The sequence below is a fragment of the Gobio gobio genome (genome assembly GCF_949357685.1).
Source record: "Gobio gobio genome assembly, chromosome: 12".
Taxonomy (NCBI): domain Eukaryota; kingdom Metazoa; phylum Chordata; class Actinopteri; order Cypriniformes; family Gobionidae; genus Gobio; species Gobio gobio.
The window spans coordinates 36,108,666-36,132,047 of NC_137105.1; the positions used below are offsets into that span (position 1 = coordinate 36,108,666).

The 23,382-nt window shown below is 38.5% G+C and overlaps 1 protein-coding gene across 2 annotated transcripts; it reads right to left on the reverse strand.

The window, feature by feature from the left end:
- Positions 1-5,935: 5,935 nt before the first annotated feature.
- On the reverse strand, positions 5,936-23,082 carry tmem30ab (transmembrane protein 30Ab). Of its 2 annotated transcripts, none has more exons than XM_079831117.1 (7): positions 22,622-23,082; positions 22,367-22,486; positions 20,143-20,250; positions 13,228-13,312; positions 13,001-13,141; positions 12,697-12,903; positions 5,936-7,096 (listed from the first exon to the last, which is right to left on the reverse strand). In XM_079831117.1, exons 1-7 carry the CDS (start codon positions 22,862-22,864, stop codon positions 6,903-6,905), a joined length of 1,098 nt encoding a protein of 365 aa, XP_079687243.1. In that variant the 5' UTR covers positions 22,865-23,082; the 3' UTR covers positions 5,936-6,902. The 2 variants fall into 2 exon arrangements, 1 of the variants encoding a protein (XP_079687243.1); XR_013817623.1 differs by lacking the exon at positions 5,936-7,096 and adding an exon at positions 10,050-11,287 and having other exon boundaries at positions 12,093-12,903.
- Positions 23,083-23,382: the final 300 nt, after the last annotated feature.

Sequence of the window (23,382 nt, forward strand, 5' to 3'; positions counted from 1 at the left end):
AAAGTGGATGGAATTTGCTTTTCCGGATTTTCAGATCGCCTAATACTGAAGGATGGAGCGGTCCCAACGATAAAGGTCCCAACGTTGGAACCGCAGGCAGTGAGTGAGACTGCTTCAAATGTCTGTTTTTCCTATGCCCATCAAGTAGCCCAAACATGACCACGTATTCCAAAGCACTCCAAACAACAATACACAAAGAATGGGGAAATATGTTGAACTAAATAAGCGCGCTTCTTCATTCAAATGCGCTACTATTCCATGTCTTTCTATGTAAACACTAGCCTGACACGCAAAACCAGTCCGCTTACTACAAATCATGTCTACACAAACCACGCGTAAACACACACACACACACACACGTACACACGATATAATTAAAGTATAAATGTGTAAATAACACAAGCCGCTAAGCATATTATATAGTTAGTGTAACTTATACCACATAGAGATGTCCTGCTCTAGTCGTTTTTGCTGCTGCTCCTGTTCAACTTCAGCCTCTGGGTCTGATTCCGGATCATAGATGTATGGCTGTATCTGATTAAAAGCCATTTTTTATGTTGAATAAAGTTTTTCCCCGCTTTTAGGGATGACGCAGCTTTCAGACGCACTCAACACAGTAACAGCGGCGCGCACTCGTCATTCTTTAGCTCCGCCCACACGATACGCCCCCAGCCACACGGCTTTTTCCGGAAAGACTCGGAACAGCGCATCTTCCTTTTATAATTATAATAAAAATAAAGACTTTTCGGAGATATGCAGGATGCAATGCTACTCTATAGGTACTCAAGATTGACATGAGACTGACTGAAACTGAGTGTCCCCCCCCCCCTTTAATGAGTCATGGGTGCGTTTGGGACGTAACGTGCAATAAACCAATCAGAGTCTCATCTCCCATTCCCTTTAAAAGCCAGTTGCGCTTGCACCATAGCGGATTCGCAATTTACATGATGGAATTTGCAAGCGGAAAGACTGAACACTTCTCCAGAGAGGAATCCTTTTATTTTTAATATTTGTAAATGTTTGTGTGCTGTTGCGCGTCCCTGTGTGCAGAATGCTGACGCACCCTTTAAATAACACAAAAAATACTTTAGATCAGGTTTTTGTTGGTCAATGGTGCAGTCGTTTTCAATTGCCTCAAACAATGCGCCTGAACACACCTCGTTTTCCAACACATTTTCAGACCAGCACGCCCATGGGCGAACAGATGGCCGCGAGTGTGCATTTGCTATTTCAACAACGTGGTGCTAGACATGAAAATGATAACTGCGTTGGTCTGAAACTAGCATAAAACACTTGCATAGCGTCGCATTGCGCCGGGTGAATAATAGGGCCCATAGAGACACACACATTATGTACAAATGCACAGTTTTTGAACCAATTTTTTAAACAGACTACTTTTAAATCTTCTGGGAAGTCTCACTCTCTCTGTCACCCAAGATCATTAAATGAACTTTCTAAGAAAGTCTGTCACTTATTAACAGGAGAACAGAGAAACAGGAACACAGCTTCAAGACACATAAGCTGTGGTGGTGCTCATCATTATCTCACAGCTGAACATCTCAATTGGCCCTGATGTTGTGTGAGGTTAGCCGTGGTGTCAGAGGTGGTCTGATGGTGTGAGAGGGAGTGAAAGAGCGCACTTGGGTTGGGAAGCAGGTAATTAGTCCAGCACTTTTCCTCTGGGCCTATTCGAGCAGCTGTTCTTTCAGGCAGTCCAACATATCAACAGCAGGAGAGAACAGATGTTGCTTATGGTGTAATGAAGAAGCCAGAGGCAATCAGATTTACAGATGCCTCAACTGCTTGCCCTTTTTACTGATCCACTTTGGGTTTTATCTTTTTGAAGACTAACAAAGCAAACGAATGAAAATACAGTGCCCTCCACTAATATTAGCTCCCTTGGTAAATATGAGCAAAGGCGGCTGTGAAAATAACTCTGCATTGTTTATCCTTTTGATTTTCATTAAAAAAACACTTTCATTGAAGTCAAACAATTGAAAGTGGGGAGAAAATCTCATGAAATAAAGTTGTTTCTCTAGTTTACGTTGTTATTGGCATTATTGCAACATCCTTTTCTGAGTCTTGTTCTATAATGTCTGATGAGTTTGGAGACCACCTGGCAAGAGATCAGAGACCATTCCTTCATACAGAAGGTAGGGTTCAGGTCAGGGAATTGGGAAGCTTCATTTTGACCCATTTTTGTGTTGATTTTGATGTTTGTTTTGGATCATTGTCCTGATGGGAGATCCAGCCATGGCCCATTATAAGATTTCTAGCAAAAGCTTTAATGTTGGTATTTGCTAGAATGATACCATGTCTGAACAAGATGTCAAGGACCTCCAGCAAAACAATAGGCCCACAACATTAAATATCCAGCAGTATATTTAACCATGGGTTTTTATCTGGTGGGTTTGCTGCCAAAAAGCTCTTTTTGTTTAGTTTCATCACAGAGCAGGTCCCTTTTGAAGTTCCAGTCGTGTCCAGCCATGACTTCCTGTTCCACGGGAGTATAGGAAACACAAAGGCCTAATTCCCTTAATCATTCATCACAATGAATATGCTGGAGTTTGTTTTTGGATGAGCGAGGATTTTTCTGGAAACCTTCCTTAAACAACTTGTGGTGATGTAAGAGCTGTTTGATAATTTTTTTAGGCTTTCTGATCCTAAGACTCCTGTGATCCTTGGAGAGTCTTTGTCCACTCAAACTCTCCTCATCTCCCTACAGGACGATATAGACACGTCCTCTTCCAGGCAGTTTTGTAACATTTTTAGTTGATTGGAACTACATAATTATTGCCCTGATGGGGGATTTACAATGCTTTAGCCACAATGCTTTTCTTACAGCCACTTTCTATTTTGTAAAGCTCAACAATTTTTTGCTGCACGTCAGAACTATATTCTTTGGTTTTACTCATTGTGATGACTGATTAAGGGAATTTGGCCTTTGAGAATATGCCTATATTTTGATCATACGAATTTCTAAGGGTGCCAATAATGCCCAACATGCATAGGAGAAAAACATTTATTTTATTATGAGATTTTCTCCCCACTTTCAATTGTTTTACTTATTTTTTTAATGAAAGAACAAAAGGATAAACAATGCAGATTTATTTGCACAGCCACCTTTGCTCATATTAACCAAGGGTGCTAATATTAGTGGAGGGCACTGAAGCTCTTTAGTGCTGCTTAACTTGTATATCTTTTGCAATGCATGCATTCACCTTCCTCAAAGTCTCATATCACAGGAAATAGTTATCCTTTTTGATAGAAAGACATATAAAGCATCAAATGCTTCCTTAACAGTGACTTTTTAACAATTAGCTAGCCGCACAAATGTCCAAAAAAACATAATATTATCATGTACCGGAGTATACGTCTAAAAAAAACACATTTAATTCGAGAATAATTTTAAATAAAGACAGATCATTTTAAAATAACACACTCGAGATAACTTGTTTTTACTGTATTTCTTAATTCATCCTATTTTCATCATTTGCAAATTGATCCATATAGATTTAAGGCATTTCAAAAACTTTTTTTCTCATTAATGTACACACAGCACCCCATATTGACAGAAAAACACAGAATTGTTGACATTTTTGCAGATTTATTAAAAAAGAAAAACTTAAATATCACATGCTCCTAAGTATTCAGACCCTTTGCTGTGACACTCATTTAACTCAGGTGCTGTCCATTTCTTCTGATCATCCTTGAGATGGTTCTACACCTTCATTTCATTCAGATTGATTATACTGATTGGACTTGATTAGGAAAGCCACATGCCTGTCTATATAAGACCTTACAGCTCACAGTGCATGTCAGAGCAAATGAGAATCATGAGGTCAAAGGAACTGCCTGAAGAGCTCAGAGACAGAATTGTGGCAAGGCACAGATCTGGCCATGGTTACAAAAAAATTTCTGCTGCACTTAAGGTTCCTAAAAGCACAGTGGCGTCCATAATCCTTACATGGAAGACGTTTGGGACGACCAGAACCCTTCCTAGAGCTGGCCATCCGGCCAAACTGAGCTATCGGGGGAGAAGAGCCTTGGTAGGAGAGGTAAAGAAGAATCCAAAGATCACTTTGGCTGAGCTCCAGAGATGCAGTCGGGAGATGGGAGAAAGTTGTAAAAAGTCAACCATCACTGCAGCCCTCCACCAGTCGGGGCTTTATGGCAGAGTGGCCCGACGGAAGCCTCTCCTCAGTGCAAGACACATGAAAGCCCGCATGGAGTTTGCTAAAAAACACCTGAAGGACTCCAAGATGGTGAGAAAAAAGATTATCTGATCTGATGAGACCAAGATATAACTTTTTGGCCTTAATTCTAAGCGGTATGTGTGGAGAAAACCAGGCACTGCTCATCACCTGTCCAATACAGTCCCAACAGTGAAGCATGGTGGTGGCAGCATCATGCTGTGGGGGTGTTTTTCAGCTGCAGGGACAGGACGACTGGTTGCAATCGAGGGAAAGATGAATGCTGCCAAGTACAGGGATATCCTGGACGAACAGGGATACAGGGATATCCTTCTCCAGAGTGTGTTGGGGTAACAGCTTAGGACCCAGGACCAGTAGTGAAAAATGAAGACCAGGAGTCAGGAGTCAGATTAATTAAAGAAAATTTTACTGAAGAATAGTTTGCAGTTTCATCAGCAGAAGCCAGCTCATGAGGAGTTTGTAGGCCTCACTCCCTCTAACAGTCTCCCCGCCTCCGTCTAACGTACATACAATTTTCTGAACAGTTATACTGTTTTCAAGGTCTAGACACATCATTACTGCCATGTGGAATGATTCTGATTGGTTCTAACAACATGCAATGTAAGCAACTTTCCACACGTAGACAGATAGGAGCATATATCACTAAAAATGCGTAGACTTTGATGTCGCCCAGGCCCAGATTAGTCCCTAGTGACCTCGGAGGTCATAGAAAAGACGCCTCCAAGTCTAGAATAGTCTGCCGAAAGGACCATCTCCAATACTGGATCTGCACAGAATCACGAGACGCACACACAATGCTCCAGAGAATCGCAGTTTCCCTCAAGGTCGGGAACATCTTAACTAACTATCAACAAAGCACTTCTCCAAAACATGCTGATACTACATTGAGTACAGAAGTGAATTTATTCTATTCTATAAAGAAAGAAAAGTATCAAAGAGGTACATCTCTCTGAGTCCCCAAAGAGTCCCATAGCTGTGACATAGATGACCCCAGGGGTCACTTTAGTAAGACATACAATTAACACATGCTGAGCCCTCTTTACTCCCTGGAGTGTCAAACACCAAGGACATTTGCCTGTCAGCACCTAAAGAATGTGGATTCAAAAGCACACAGCAACTAAAACACTACAATATCCAAAATCACTCCTTGAATATAGCGAACTGATTTATCAAATGTAGGAAATGGTTATAAATTGATTATCATTAATTCTTATTTTAATATTGAACATAAAATCATTCTTGAAGGATATGTGTCTGATGAAGAGACAAGTGATGTTTGGCTTGACCCTTGACCCTTCAAGTGCTTAATACCTCAGACTGGGCCGAAGGTTCACCTTCCAACAAGACAATGACCCGAAGCACACAGCTAAAATAATAGAGTGGCTTCACAACAACTCTGTGACTGTTCTTGAATGGCCCAGCGAGAGCCCTGACTTAAACCCAATTGAACATCTCTAGAGAGACCTGAAAATGGCTGTCCACCAACGTTTACCATCAACCTGACAGAACTGGAGAGGATCTGCAAGGAGGAATGTTCTTAAGAAGAATAAAAAAATGATGACATCCAAACCTTCCTTTTACAAGAGGATTAAAAAGTGATATTTTCCTGTAATAATTTTAACATGTTAACTTGTTAATTCAGTCTTATCTTCTTTTGGCATTGCCTCCTGCTGATAAAGAATGCAAAGTTTAACACATAATAATGAGAAATTCTCAGGAAGTACAGTAATTAGACATTTTATTCGCCCAACAACGAAGCACACACTCCTAAAAACTGGCCAAAAATGTATGGCTTATCACATTCTAAAGTGCTTATTTGTTAGAGGCAGACATGCTTAAAAAATAACATTTAAAAAAAGACATGACAGCCAAAATGAGCCAAAGACTGTTTCAATTAAATAGGCACAGAACTAAACATTTGGTCCTTGCAAGCCATGACGTACACAAAGCAAAGAGTACAAGCATCTCCAGAAAACAACAAGAATGTAACAGTTCTCAAAAATTAGATGCAGTTGTTATTGATCCCTACCATAATCTGGCACTACAAAGTTTGGAAGTAAACAGCTTCAATATTTTCCTTTATGAACCTCAGATGAAAAGTGAAATTAATCTTTTTAACTTAAAAATAAAGTAGTCATATTACATTGCCCTGTTTAAACATTACGTTTGGCTAAAAGTAAAAGCCATTTCTATGAAATACAAATATACATTCATTTAGTTTATGCAACTTTGACTTTGAATTAAATATATTTTGGAATTGGTGTAGAAGCTCGTTTCCACAACAAAATAAAAAAGGTAATTGCGACTTTTTTCCCTTTGCGAGTTTATAACTAGAATTCTGAGGGAAAAGGTCAGAATTGTGAGATAAAAAGTCACAATAACCGTTTTCATTTTTTTATTCTGTGGCGGAAGCTTCCATAAATATCACGCTAACCTCGGCCTTAAACAGACATGTGCAAATCAATGGTCAAATCATGCTTGAAATTAACCATCAACCATCATCAGAAAGAATAAAAATTTAAAAATAAAACTTTTGAAGTGGACATCTTTAAGTTGAGAAATAAATAAGCTGAACATCAAGTGGTCAAATGCGTTCTTGCACCATTAAAATTCTCGAATCGAAGCATGCTATTCAAACGCACAGAGACAAACACTGTGTGCCTGACAGAACGCATGCACTCCACAGGCTTAATTGGGAATATCAGAGCTGCTGTTGCGGTTTCCGTATTTGTGATGAATGAAGAGGAGCACCACGCCGAGGAAGAAGCAGATGGAGCCCACGGTTATATAGGCGATGCCCAAGAAGGGGTTTTTCCCTCCCATCCAGGAGATGGTGCTGAGGATCATACGCTTCCGGCCCTCAAAGCTGCGGACGGGGTAGTCTGAGGGGCAAGTGGTTGAGGAAACAATCTCAATTTAGAAGTTATGAAAGATCACCTTTGGTCAAAATTACATTTTAATGTGGTTTATATGTGGTGTTTGGAATATGCTTTAAAGGTCCCGTTTTTCGTGTTTTTTTGAAGCTTTGATTGTGTTTACAGTGTGCAATATAACATGTGTTCATGTTTCGCGTGTAAAAAAACAGTATTTTTCACACAATTTACTTATCTGTATACTGCTGTTTTCACTGTCCTCAAAACGTCTTGAAAGATTTCCCTGTTCTATGAAGTCCCTCCTTCAGAAATACGTAACGAGTTCTGATTGTGCCAGCGGTTCCCGTGTTGTGATTCGACAGCAGCTTAGTGCACGCAGAGCTCACGTTACCGGAAAGGTCACGCCTCTCACCATAACGGGGATGCATGCGCTCAATGATCTCTAAGTACAGCGTCCCTGGGAAAGCCAAACAAAGGTGACTTGACTCCGGGATGAAAATAACAGCGTCTCGACGACATGGCAACAAACAAACTATACGAACGCAACCGAACGCAACACTTCCTATTCTCCACGCGGGAGCAACAAGACCACGCCCCCTTTTTCGCGCGTTCTTGTGGGCGGAGGTTAGTCGACATACTGCTCTACTGACGTAATTAAAGCAGGAAATACCAGGATGTAGTCCTAACCAGCCGTTCGCTGTAGGCTTTGAAAGGGAACTTCTGTTAAATAAAATATCTCGCTTGGCATTGAACTTTGAGCTTTATAATTTTACAGGTATTATAAATGCTCTAACAGCAACATTACACACTAACTAAAGTTTGAAAAATGGGATCACGAAGAACAGGACCTTTAAGACAGACTACATGCAAATTCAGTTAACCAACACCATTACTGAGTATTTTCTCCTTAGAAAATGCAGTGTACCAAAAACACAGTTTGAAACCGCCCACATTTCCTATACCATCACAAACCTGTAACCAATCCAGTCATAGAGCTGTCAAATAAAAATTCGAATTTCGAATATTCGTCGAATTTACACAAAAAAAAGCACATTCGAGTGCAAAAACCGTGCATTTGAATTGTTGTATGTGCATGAATTTTGTATATCCACATATTGCGCAGCTGGCAAAGACATACTTGATCATACCTCAGCAAAAAACGCTCAGCACTCGCTGCAGGTCAAGTTGACCGTTTGGTGTTTTTCACCAACAAAAATATGTAGATGTTTAGTGAGTGGGAATGGATTGTTTCTGAATGTCCGTTTGCTATTTTGTGTTCACATCACGTTGTCTGTTGAAGCGTGTTTTCTCAGGTCAATGATGCACTTTTGTTACCTAATTTTCCTTACATGCTCATTAATTAAATTATATTTCATTTAATAACAATTGTTTGAAAAGTTAATGCACTTTAAAAAGTGAATGTCATTTCAATAAAAGACGCAATGATTGATTTGGTTTGCATTTGCTTGTTGCGCTCACTTGCGCCCTCTTGTGGGCATAGGATACAATACAGTACTTTTCCCCTCTAATTGCCTTTAGAATTCGAAGATAATTCGAATTTTAATATTTAAAAAATAATTTCGTATTTAGCTTTTCAACCATTTTGACAGCCCTATCCAGTCAACGTGTTGACTTTCTATAATGTTCAAAGCGCTTCCAAGGATGCTGGTTTTATACTCTGAGATGGCAAACGGGAACATGGTTTGTGTAACATTAGCAACACATAAGCTGTTTGACATAGTCAAAGTCTAATCATATCAATAACCATTATGTGTCTGATGCTGTAGAGAGCGATACATAAAACGCATTCTGATACATCGACTTGTATATGAGCCTGTATAATTCACTCTTCCGAATTGTCTTCTGGTCCAAACCAAGCCTGCCGCATTCGTGTTGAAAACTGAAGGTCCCAGTATAGAACTGGCTGGTCCCAGTATAGCTCATAACCCCGCCCCTCCATGTATTCTAATGGACACGAGACAAACTAAACAATCAAATTTTTTTTCACTTCAAATAATTTTTTCCTAAAGATGGCTTCTGTCATTTGAGGCAGTTTTTATCACAATGGTTTCAGTTCAAGTGTTCGTTTTTTAAATAAGTTTGGTTTTAGTTAGTTATTTGATTCTATAAAAACGGGGGGAGTGACGTTACAATTGACAGCTGAGATTGACGGCTTCTCTGAGTGAAGTTTTCACTGAGGTTTTTTTTCGGCAGGAGATTGGAGCTTTAGGTTTAATTTCTACATTTCCATAACTGTTTATTTCACACCGACATTATGATTTGTTCTGCATCTGTGAGAGTGTAGGCAGGCTTTTGATATCGCGGCTCTACTTCCTGCTCTCTACTGCGCAGACTCTGGTCCCAAGGTCACTACTGCGCAAACAAATTTGTGCAAGATGTCAATGCCATATTTGAACGTTGGTGGCTTCACTTTTCTTCAGTGGAAGGTAGTGAAGACATGTCGTCCATATTTTTTTACGGTCTATGGTTCAAACATATATGGCTGAACTAAACCTATATTTCCTCTTGCCATTGTGTAATCGTAGCATTTACTACAGTTGACCGAGTGGAAAATCAAGCTATTTTAAGACATGAAAATATTTTCACAGGGAAAAAACGCTTAAATATGTAATTTTGGTTATCAAAGATGAGTTAAGGAATACAATTATAATACAACAAATATATAATAATTGACACGGTGTTGTTAACATTTGGATGTAAAATACTGGGTGTCACAATGCAATCATCCAGTGTGTGCAAATTTAACAACGAATATGCAATATATGCTTTGTAAATTGCATTTTAGAACTGGACAATACATATTTACAATGATTTTGATGCTGGAAAATGTAAGAAATGGTTCAGTTATTGTGGCATAATATTGATTACAGAAAATGTAGTCCCTCATTTAAAACACTTATTTCCATTAATCTGTTTTTTTTTTTTTTTTTTTTTTTTTTTTACTGTTTTAATAAACAAGTTCAAACACATAAAACATCAGTTTGTGTTATTGTTCATGAGGTTCCTGTGGCATTTTAAAATGGTTCTCGCATTAAATATTTTAATTACTAGTCAACAATAGCGGTTATGATTCCATGGATGGCAAAAAAATAAAACTATTTTAGCTATTTCAAAGCAAAAGAGCAGAGCAGAAGTCAGTTGATATGTATTGAATATTGTGAAATATTATTACATATACAATTTACAGTAACTGTTTTCTATTTGAATATATTTTCAAATGCAGTTTATTCCGGTGATATCAAAGCAGAATTTTCAGCATCATTACTCCAGTCTTCAGTGTCACATGATCCTTCAGAAATCATTCTAACATAATGATTTGGTGCTCAAGAAACATTTCATATTATTATCAATGTTGAAAACAGTTGTGCTGCTTAAAGGGGTACTTCACCGCTGGAAAGATGAATGTGCATTTAAATTGGGTCATTTATGTAGTAGAAATGTGAAATTATTTTAGAAGTTGGTGCCTTCTAGACTGAGGAAAGCCAGAAAATTTATTTTTGGCACATATGGATGAAAGACAACAACTCCCAGAATGCACTTGCTTCGCTGCCCTACGAGGCCACTCCCAAAGCCACGGCTACTGGTTATCACTTGCCCACTGTGGCACCACCCCACCGTCATTTAGATTTTTTTAGTAATCAAATCATTTAGTTCAGTTAGAGAACAGACACTACAATTAAAAACTGAACGTGTCTGCTCAATACAGCATGAGTTGAACGAGAGTCGCAGTACAGATCAGCAGCAGGAGTCAGATTCATCAGAGAGTGAGGAGCTAACAGACCTGATGATCGCGGAAGATTTGGTTTCAAAGCAAAATGTAAAAGTGCCTATTTAAGTGAGTTTGTCATTGTACCGTTTTGTTGTTGTGTTTTACATTAAGAATAATAGGCTAATGAACCTTCAAATCAAGCAACCCGCCCCCAAATTGGCGCTAATTCTAAACTGAAACTAAAATGAGCACGGCTGGCATTCATTCACAGCCACATTGTCATTCATTCACTGCCGCACAGTCATTCACGGTGCGTGTCCAGTCTGGCGCGTTTTCAGTTCATGCCTATGGAAGCTTAACTTTCATAGGAATTCATTGAAAACACTCGCTTTGCTCCGCACCGCTCCACCTATGGGCGGGTTGAAAACATGCGGAACTAACTCCTACTACTGCTGTAGTCTTTAGCTAGCCTGGATGCCAGCCGAATTTAGCCCCGCCCACAATTTTTTTTGCTCGGGCAATTCGGTCTGGACTCGCTCCACAGAGGAGTAATTATGCCCGAACAGAAACTGTTCGGACCAATGAAATTGTCAGGGCGGGCTTTAGACGATGATGGACAGATGATAAACAGTAACGTAATCATCCACGTCATCGAAGGCTCTTGGGTTGAATTTGCTCTTATCCTAAACGGAGAACTTGTTCGTATATGCATTCACATTCACTATTTCTCTCAGAAACGATGATCGTGTTGGTAAGTACTCTGTGTATCCTTAAATTATTTTATTACTGGCAAAGGTCGTTTACACTCATATTTTTCTTGTAATGTTACTTAATCCAGCGTGTGTGCAGACAGGGTTTCCAAGTGTTTTTGCAATGTCGCGCACAATTGCTACTCAAAACTATAGCCCAAAACAATAACTTTCCGGGGTGTTCTCCGGAAAAAAATGGCGTTTGGTTGGCAAAATATGTTATTTTGGCAAAGTTGCCTGCTAAAATTCGCATTCCTGGGTTTATATAATCACATAATTGGGGTCGCTTCAACCCGCGGACATGGAGAAAAACACGGACTTGGCAACACAGTGCAGTTGAGTTCTGTTGACATTTGACAACTAACGTTATGCGTCGCTCCGTTGCTCTGATTGGTTGTGGGTCTATCCAATTGAGGTCTTTCCTGGCTCGGTTGAAACACGCCCCATAATCAAAGCTCAATGGAGCGGTACCAGACTCATATTCTGACTAGAATTGAGTATGGCCACGCCAGGCTAGTCTTTAGACTCTGGCCAAAAAATATTTGGAATCTTCTTTCCAGACATTAAATACATAAATCTCTCGTCTCAGGGGGATATGATCTTCTCACAATCATTCGAATATACAACCAGGTTTCTACTGATACAAAGCTTAATGCTAATCGCTGAAGTAACCCTTTAATATAGAACATCATTCATTTGAAATAGAAATTATGTTCTAATGATGTGATCTTCTGTAAAATTATGAATGTCTTTTCTGTCATTTTTTTGTCAATGTCTTTTCATGATCAATTTAATGAATCCTTGTTGAATAAAAGTATTAATTTAATTTGAAATCTTACTAAGCCCAAACTTTTGAACGGTAGTGCATACTTACCAAAGTCAAAGACCATTAGTGAAAATGCTTCTATTTCTAATTTAATTAAATATAATAATTTAAATGACAAATAACCTGATTAGCCTAACAATTTGAATAAAAAGCTATTGGAGTATGATTAGAGAATATTTCAAAGAGCATCTCATGCAAAATTGGAAATATTTCTTGTTAATTTTACCCTACCTACTCCTCACACACCATTAGCTATTGCTCTCTGTAGAGCGTCACATTTTAAAGGTATGAAATGCAAGGATACTGTAGGTGACTTCCAGGGTGTAGTTGCCTCGGGGCAGTGTGGGTATATTGTTGTTCTTCTTCTGAATGATGCGGTAGAGCTTTCTGAAGGTGGGGAGGGCAGCCGTGCGCATCCATACAATGAAATCCTCATTTATGAAGCCGTTGTTTTCTTGGTCAGTGTCTAGCTCATAAACAGGCTTGCGCCAGTTGATCGGCTTCGCTGTGTCTGGAAGATGAGAAGAGTTTTAGTTTGAAATATGGACAAAACATAAGCCAATTCATCACAGTATATATAGTAAGGAAGTCTAAATATAGAATCATACCTATAAAAACAGCAGTAAGATTATTGCCAGTAGGGTTTCTGAACTTCACATTTTTGTCCGTCCACCATGCAATCCCTTTTTTGATCAAGGGAATTTGGTTTTTTGTTCCATTGGGATCCATGTAAAACAAGTCCAATGTGTCTAAAGCAAAGAGTGAAAGAGACAATCAATATTAAAACTCTTAAGGAATACTTGCATGATGGCAAGTATTCAGATCCAGGTCTTACCGTTAAACATGCTGTTAGCAATGGCTCCACACGGGGCTATTGGCTTTTCATTAATGCGGTACGGCTCGCATTCTTTGCTTGGATCCTGAAAAATAATGATACGCTTTGAGCTTCATTCAATAGCATGCAATTAAATAGAATCAAATCAAGCACGTTTGTTATTCATGAAGCAGTAGACTTGTTGTAACAGGTGACAGCTGTTGCAGTGTCACTCAGTTTAAAGTTCATTAAAAGCGACTATGTCTGTCAGTGATTGGCAGGGCTATAATAGGTGTGGAGATGTTTTTAAATCCATGATGCCAAACCTTGCTCTCATGTAGAGCATGTTGACATTGTGTTGACGTGTTAGCGCTGGCGGAGCATACTATGCTGTCAAACATGTCAGACAGCTGAGCTCAAAATCAGGTGAACTATTTAGTTTCTATTTGCTTCAACATTAAAACTGTCAATATTTTATATATATATATATATATATATATATATATATATATATATATATATATATATATATATATATATATATATATATATATATATATATATATATATATATATATATATATATATATATATATATATATATATATATATATATATATATATATATATATATATATAAAGAGTATGAGATAAGGTAAGGGTATATATATGAGAGTAAGGGTAAATGGGTGTCGGTCAGGGGTATTGTCTTCCTCCACAGGGTCCCCTTCAGGGGTGCGTCCTCTCCCCTCCTATATATTTTATATACTGATGACTGCTGAAGTAGGCATGATAATACATTTATTTTAAAATACGCAGATGATTCAGCTGTTGTTAGCCTTCTTCGTGCTGATGAAAATGGCCATGGCCCAGTGGTAGATGATTTTGTGCAGTGGTGTGACAGGGCAAGGGATATGCTTATCGATTTTAGACGCAATCAAACTGACCTAATGAGTACAATTATTAAAAAAGCAGAATGTTGAATTGGTGGAATCTTACAAGTATTAGGGGTGTGTGATTGATAATAAGTTACATTTTAATTCCAATGTGGAGATGATTTGTAAAAAGGGTCAGCAAAGCCTGTTTTGTTTACGGAAATTGTCTAAGTTTAACATTGATAGGTCGTTGATGACCTTGTTTTATAAGTCCAAGTACATTGATTATGCTGGTATGGTTGTCTTCGTGTTAAAGCTAAGAATGCGGTGGTGAAAATAGTCAATACCAGTAGTAAAATCATAGGAGTCACCCTACTGACCTTGTCAGGTTGAAAGGAAAGCCCAATCCATTTTAATGAATGCCTCCCATCCCCACAGTCTGAGTTTAATTATCTACCTTCTGGACTTAGATTTAGATTTCCCACTGTTAGAAACATTCATGTATTCCTACTGCAGTTTCTTTGTTAAATTCGGGCATGGGAGGAGTTGTGGGAAGTAGGTAGACATTTGGGCTGCGGTCTTGTGTAGTGTTGTTTTTTTAGGCGTTTTTAATGTTTGTACAGTCTTTATGCATGTATGCTGGTCTTGTGGCAAAACAAATTGCCCTTTTGGGACATAAACAAAATAAAGTGAAGTGAAATGAGATACTCTGTCTGTTTCTCTCTGTCTTTAGATAGTGTAAAATAATAGATAGATAGGCTGTGTCCTAAAGTTGAAAAATGCTGCATCCACATTCAGCCTTCAGAAGTAGAAAGGCAACAGGGCACGTCCGAATCCAATGATCATGTCACATCCCGTCTACTGAGATACCATCATGATTTTTGTAGGCAGCAGCATAGATCCTTCGCTGCCAATTAAATCCCACAATCCTGTGCATTCAGTTGGGTAACAGTTCTGTAACAGTTAAAAATGTCACCTGAAACTTGTGTTTGGTGTAAATGTGCATTTATTTGGATAACTTTTTCCACTTTTGGTATCACTTCTAGTGAGAAATTACTATTGTAGTAATGAAATAGCTCAACAGCTCTGTGCTGCCTCAGAAGTCTGTCCGAGAGGTACCTTCATGCGCAAACACTGCCTGCAAAGTCAGTGCGAGGGCAGTGAGGCAACAAGTCAGCTGCATAAGCTTTCGGACACCAGCCATAGTATAGATCGGTGTCTGTGTAGATATATAGTGTTACTGATACATTATTGATCTTTAGACAGACAGACAGAGTGCCCTCCACTAATATTGGCACCATTCGTAAATAGAAGCAAAGGCTATGAAAATAAATCTGCATTGTTTATCCTGTTGATCTTTCAGTCAAAAAATTCACACAATTCTAACCTTTCATTGAAGTAAAACAATTGAAAGTGGGGGGAACCCTCACATTATGAAAGAAATGTTTTTCTCCAATGCATGTTGGCCACAGTTATTGGCACCCCTAGAAATTGTTATGAGTAAGATATCTCTGAAGTATATTCCCATTCATAATTATGTATTTTTTTTTAGCACACCAGAGTGACTAGGAGCATTAAATTGTCCAGCCATGACCTGTTCCACGGGAGTGTAAATACAAGGAAACACAAAGGCCAAATCCTCTTAATCATTCATCACAATGAGTAAAACCAAAAAATTAAGTTCTGACCACCAGCAAAAGATTGTTGAGCTTCACAAAATAGAAAGTGGCTTTAAGAAAATAGCTAAAGCATTGAAAATCCCCATTTCCACCATCAGGGCAATAATTAAGAAGTTCTAATCAACTAAAGATGTTACAAATCTGCCTGGAAGAGGACGTGTGTATATATCAGTGGTTCTGAACCTTTTTTTCAGTGATGTACCCCCTGTGAAATATTGTTTTCAACCAAGTACCCCCTGACCAGCGCAAAGCATTTTTGGTTGAAAAAAAAAAAAAAGACTTTAAGCTACACTGTGTAACTTTTTTTGTTTATTCTTAGCTAAAAACACTTAGTTCTTTCAAAAATATATGTGCTTATTAATGTATATTTACTTATTTCAAGTAATAAAGTATTGCCATAATACAATGGTATATGCCATTGAAAATACATACGGGTGAGGGGTTCGAATGCGGGTCGCCATGTTGCCCCTCCATCTTGAAAGTACATTAGCCAAAGAGGGACATACCCGTAAATTCAAGCTTCGTCTTTCGCGTTTTAACACTCGATGGCACCGTGTCGAATGTGGACGAGGTCGAACTGGAAGCCGTGTTAATCTTGGACTAAATAGGCCACTGTAGGAGTTAAAACGAAATCGGAATTGAGAGAAACTAATATTCACTGGATGGTCATATACCTTTTCACCACTAGATGGGGGAAAATCTCACACAGTGTAGCTTTAAAACCAGAGATGTATTAAGTACTAGAGACACATACTTGAGTAAAAGTACAAGTTCCTTATCAAAAAAGTGACTTGAGTAGAAGTTGAAGTGCTCTTTAAGCACCACACTTAAGTAGAAGTACTAAAGTATTCAACATTTTTTGTACTTAAGTATTGCAAGTAGTTTATTTTAAAATGTACTACTCAAGTACTGAAAGTAAAAGTACAAGTATTGTGTTATGTAGTTATTAAAGAAAGTAGTCAAAAGTTTGAACATCATATTGTTTTTATTATTTCAAATGATTAAGCTAAAGGACAATCACAATGTTGGTAGGTAATTTTTCTACATATTGTCATATAAATAACCTGAAAATACTGTAGTTCATTAAGATTAAATCTTACTATAACCACTCTTACTAAAAAAAAAAATGGGGTAAGCACACTTATATTCTCATTTCAAGGTGTTCTGAGTAAATTATTTGTTTTTAACACTTTACAATATGGTCTGATTTGTTAACATTACATTAGTTAATGTATTAGACTAATAACTAACATGAACTAACCATGATCAATACATTTGTTACTGTATTTATTAATCTTTGTTAATCTTAGTTAATAAAAATACAGCTGTTCATTTTTTGTATATGTTACTTCACAGTGCACATTAACTATGTAAACAAATAGAGAGCAATTTGAGCGCAAGACGCTCGTGTTGTTTTAAAGACAGTGAATGCGCGCGAGAGAGCTGTCTCTCTCTCGCGCTCTGTCTCTCTCGCACTCTCCCGCGCGCTCTCTCTCTCTCTCTCATGCGCGGTAATGTGGGTTTGGAATGGAATGATTCGTAACATTTTTATAATTGTAACGAGTAACGATGCTGCACAAAAAAAAATTTCGGAGTGAAAGTATTAAACTCATCGAAGATATGTACTGAAGTAAAAGTGGAAGTAGGAGAAAAATAATACTCAAGTAAAGTACAGATACTGCCTTTTAGTACTTAAGTACAGTAGTGAAGTAGTTCTACTTCGTTACTATACATCTCTGTTTAAAACAGAGCACTGTGCCATCAGTGTCTGATTTATTAAACTTTGGAACAGAAACACATATCAAATTCAAACATTTGAAAAAATAAACAATTTCGAACATTTTAAATGATAATAATCCATGACTAAATTTAATATTGCAAATATTTCTCATCACTAAAATGTAGTGATTGAAACTAATGTAGTGAAAACAGTGACCAGATTTCTGAAATGGAAACCGGGAATATTTCCTATTTGAGTGGTCAAAATATCACTAAAATCTCATTTGCTATTATATTTTAATTAAAAAACAGGGACAACACATTTTTGAATGTTTTTGTTGTTGTTGTGGAGTCCCTATATTATTATTATTAACATTAATAATTATTATGATTTAGTTTGATTATTAGGATTTTTTATCTGGATTTAATACAATAAAAAAAAAAATAAAGTCATAAATAACATGACTTAACAAAAACGCATTACAAAAATAAAATAAATATGATAAATAAAACTAATCAATAAATATTGTAACATTTTATAATTATATTTAAGTTTATACTATATAAATTACTTTTTTTACCTCAAAAGTTGTGTTACGTTTATGCTTGAAAATAATTCTTACTATCCTTAATTGGTCTTGTTATTTTGCATTTTAGGATTATTTTAAGCAGAAAGTATATGTATTCTGCACATGTATTGGTTGCAAGTGTAATTGTTTGGGGTTTTTGTTTTGTTCAGATGTGTGGTAATCACTGCGTTGTGACTGCGGAACTTTTGGGGACAAAACAATCCAAGTTGAGGCTCTGTTATAAAGCACATACAAACAATATTACTTTAAATTAAAAACGAATAGTTAGTATGTTACTACATTGAAAGCAATAACGAGGTTTCTTTTGATAATTGACGATAATGGCGCTCTGTCTGCTCTCGACTAAAGTAGAGTCAGTGTATCTCACAGCGCCATCTGCTGGTGAAAATAATCACTGCATGATTGCTCCTTATGGCCCCGATCACACAGAATGCGTTTTTGCAGCGAGAGGCGCCATTTTTGAAAAGATTTCTGATAGCGTTATGCGCGCTGCTTATGCGCCCCGGGCGCCTCGCATTTTAACCGCCTGCTGCGCATCGCGTTTTAGAAGGAGCGCTCTGAGCGCATGAAGTTGAAAAAAGACAACTCTGAGCGGAAAAGCGCCCGACGTCAACGCGTTTTTTTTCTATTGTCCAATCGAATGAATGGAGAGGCGGGCCTTCCGTTGTGGTGACCGTTACCTTGATTAGACTGACAGCACAGCTGATTCGGGGGTTTCCTAGCAACGTAAAAAAAAACAGCAGGGCACTGCTCTTTTCTCAATGAAAAAACATCAACCAATAAAAGGCAGTGCAGTGCGCCTCGCGTTTTCGAACCTGAAAAACGCGTTCTGTGTGATCGGGGCCTTAACCAGCAGCTGCTGTATGTTGGTAGGGTGCTTTTTTTCCAATATATCTGCGGGTTGTTTGGAACGAGCTGTAAAACCAGGACTGTCCCTGGGAAACGGGGACATCTGGTCACCCTATCGTTGATCCAAGTGATTGACAGGTGATGCCAGGCGGCATATGACAGGTTGGGTCAAACCATACTGGTATGGGGGAGAATTTTAAATTCAATAGGCTATATGAACTTATACTTATATTTTCCTGAAATATTTATTAAATATAAAATGTTTGCATGGATGCTACAGTTTAAATATATGTAGGCTATATTTTAAAATCTCACGTACCCCCTGGAGTGCCTTCACGTAACCCCCATGGGTACGCATACCCCCATTTGAGGACTACTGGTCTATATCATCCTAAAGTACGGTGGGGAGGAGAGTTTGAGTGGACAAAGACTCCAAGGATCACAGATGGAGAAGTGCATATATTAGTTGAGTCTTGGAGTCAGAAAACCCAATTAAATTAGTTTGGTAGGGTTTCAAGAAAAATCCTCCTCACTCATCCTAAATACAAACTCCAAACAGGGATAACAAGTACCCCATGCCCATGGTTAAATATACTGCTGGATCTTTAATGTTAATGATCTTTAATGGCCTACTGTTTTGCTGGAGGTCCTGGACATCTTGTTTATATCGTAACCTGGATTCTAGCAAATACCACCATTAAAGCTTTTGCTAGAAATCTTATAATGGGCCATGGTTGGATCTCCCATCAGGACAATGATCCAAAACAAACATCAAAATCACAAACACAAAAATGTGTCACAGCACAAAATGAACCCTATAGAAAATGAGTGGGGTGAACATGGAACTGGGAATCTGAAGGATTTGGAGAGTCTGTATGAAGGAATGGTCTCTGATCTCTTGCCAGGTGTTCTCCAAACTCATCAGACATTATAGAACAAGACTCAGAGCTATCTTGGGAAAAGGATGTTGCAATAATTGGGTGCCAATAATTGTGGCCAACGTGAACTAGAGAAAAACATTTATTTCATAATGAGAGTTTCCCTCCACTTTCAATTGTTTTACTTCAATGAAAGGTTAGAATTGTGATTTTTTTTTTTTTTAATGAAAGATCAAAAGGATAAACAATGCAGATTTATTTTCACAGCTGCCTTTGCTCATATTTACCACAGGTGCTAATAAGAGACAGACAGATAGATAGACAGATAGACTCAAATGTGCAATACCTTAAGTGATCGTACATCTCCGTTAAGTTGGCTGTCATCTCTGGACTTCACATACCGCCGATGGTTTTGGTAGAAATTTGAGAGGCCGTAGTACATGAAGACATTACTCTGAGGACATAAAGTTAAGAGTCGTGAACTGGCAGTGTTATGAAAGCTCTTAACATATGCTATTAATAAATAAACAGGGAACATTTGGATTTAAAATGCATGTCATTAATCAGGAAAGTCAACGTATATCAAGTAGCACCACAGAAAAGCAAAGATCCATGATTATTGCGCAGGAATGAGAGTATAATTCCTAGCCATATCGGTCTAGAAAATCGCAACTTTTCATTTTCCGTCTGTCTTAGTACACGATGTAACGATACAACACAACATGTAAATAGGAAAATGTTTGCGTTATTTTGTCACTTATTGAGCAGTAGGCTAGATGGAGCCGTTTACCTCAAGTCTTTGTGCTAAGCTAGGCTAGTGGTGGGTGTGTCAGGCAGATTTATGGCACACACGGAGATGAGAATGGTATGTATGATCTTATCTAACTCTGGGGGATTCGGTGAATAAACCAGTCCCAAAAAGTCAGCGTGTTCCTTTAAAGCTGCAGTCCGTAAATTTTGCCTCATCTCTGTTTGTAACCTGCAATTGCAGTTATTTGCAGAGTTATCATCTGTATGCGAGTAGCACGGATTAATCTAATGTTTTGAGGAGTATGTGCAGCTTACTTATTATTGTTATACTTTGTTCTCACATTGTTAACGTTAACAGCATTAGCATTGCCTGACTATGTGTATTTAGTGTGTATTATAGTTACCGGTAGATTTCAATTTCTGCACAGTCTAATCTTTTGCTTTTGACTATGGGTGAATCTCCAGTTGTCACTGATGATGTCATTTGGGCCTTTCTGGATTACAATCCGCCATTAAAATGATAAGTTTAATTACTCCAGCTGCTGTGAGAAAAGGCTATAAATGATCCGCTGAAGAACATGCTCGTCACGTGCGTTGCTACTACTAGCCGGAGAGTATTTCTTTATGTAAACAGACGTGACATAATGACGCAAAGACATGCTTGAATCCACCATACAACTCTAATTATAACACATTATTACAAGCTTACTGTTGTGAATGGGTCCTTCACAACAGTATGGGCATGGGTCCTTCAACTTTAATGCACGTTTAGGTTAGCCTGAATGCCAGCCGAATTTAGCCCCGCCCACAAAATTTTTTGCTCGGGCAATTCGGTCTGGACTCGCTCCATAGAGGAGTAATTATGCCCGAACAGAAACTGTTCGGACCAATGAAATTGTCAGGGCGGGCTTTAGACGATGATGGACAGATGATCAACAGTAACGTAATCATCCACGTCATCGAAGGCTCTTGGGTTGAATTTGCTCTTATCCTAAACGGAGAACTTGTTCGTATATGCATTCACCTTCACTATTTCTCTCAGAAACGATGATCGTGTTGGTAAGTACTCTGTGTATCCTTAAATTATTTTATTACTGGCAAAGATCGTTTACACTCATCTTTTTCTTGTAACGTTACTTAATCCAGCGTGCGTGCAGACAGGGTTGCCAAGTGTTTTTGCAATGTCGCGCACAATTGCTACTCAAAACTATAGCCCAAAACAATAACTTTCCGGGGGGTTCTCCGGAAAAAAATGGCGTTTGGTTGGCAAAATATGTTATTTTGGCAAGGTTGCCTGCTAAAATTCGCATTCCTGGGTTTATATAATCACATAATTGAGGTCGCTTCAACCCGCGGACATGGAGAAAAACACGGACTTGGCAACAAAGTGCAGTTGAGTTCTGTTAACATTTGACAACTAACGTTACGCGTCGCTCCGTTGCTCTGATTGGTTGTGGGTCTATCCAATTGAGGTCTTTCCTGGCTCGGTTGAAACACGCCCCATAATCAAAACTCAATGGAGCGGTACCAGACTCATATTCTGACTAGAATTGAGTATGGCCACGCCAGGCTACGTTTAGGTCCCAGCCAGGGGTTGATTTTCAGACTTCTGGTATCAGTACTTTTACTCAAGTATATGGTTTTCAGATACTTTTTACACATCTGGAACTTCTGACTATTGTTTCATATGTCAGATTTTAAAGGGTTAAGTCACATGGAGTTGGAACTACATGAGAGTGAGTTAATGCCAAAACATTTAGTTTGGCTAAACTATCCCTTCAAAAGGAATGCAGCATAATGGGCAGGTCATAAACACTCACCTCGAAAGGCTGGTCTAGAGAGAAGGACAGGACACATTTGCATGGAGTCGTGCTGTTCCAGCTGAAGCTTTGAGAGCAGTTAAAACATGGACTGGACGCTTCAGTCCCAGTATAATCAATCTATAAACCAGAGAAACACGCGGTTAGATAATACATGTGCTCAGATTAATAAATACTTCAGATCTAACGTTACGTCTATTTGCTGTGTTTTTATTAACAATATGACACAAAACACACAGTGCAACAGGCTCAAACCTCAAACTCTTTGATGTTGTTGGACGTCACGTAGAGGCCGATTCCTATGGGAATGAAGATGAGGCCGATGACGAAGAATGCAGGTAACACAGTCCCCGCGGTCAAGATCGGCTGCCAGGCCGGTAACCGCTGCTGTTTGAAGGCGGTGTTGTCAGGCTTTCTAGTTCGGATGGCGGCTCCGCCGAGTCCCGCGGGTCCGGAGTGATTACCGTCTTCCTCTTTCGCGCTGTAGCCGGACGCCATCACAATAGTTACCAGCTCACAGCTTCAGTATTTGTATAAAACACACGATTCCTCGATTTTAGACACGTAATTAATATAAAAGTGTTTTATATGCCCGCTGCAGTAGATTATCTTCACAGCGGCCTTCTCTCCAGGTAGTATGGAAACTTAAGTTACTTGTTTGTTTGAGGCGGTGCTACAGGAAGTGTCAGCTAGTGTGATTCGCGAATCATGTATATGAGCCGGTTCATTTGATTCAGTCGAACTGATTTGCACATAGTTTTTGAATCACTGAGATGTGACACACATGGAAAGCTTACCACACGGAATATAACATTTTAAAAGATAATTGCGACTTTTTATCTCAGAATTGCTTTTCACATCTCGTTTATTCTGCGATTTTTGAGTTCAGAATTGCGAGTTAAAGTCAGAATTAGGCCTACGTGATAAAATCGAAATTGCGTGATATAAACTCACAATTCTGACTTTTTAACTTTATGACTCGCAAATCGCAATCGCAGTTTTTATCACGCAATTCT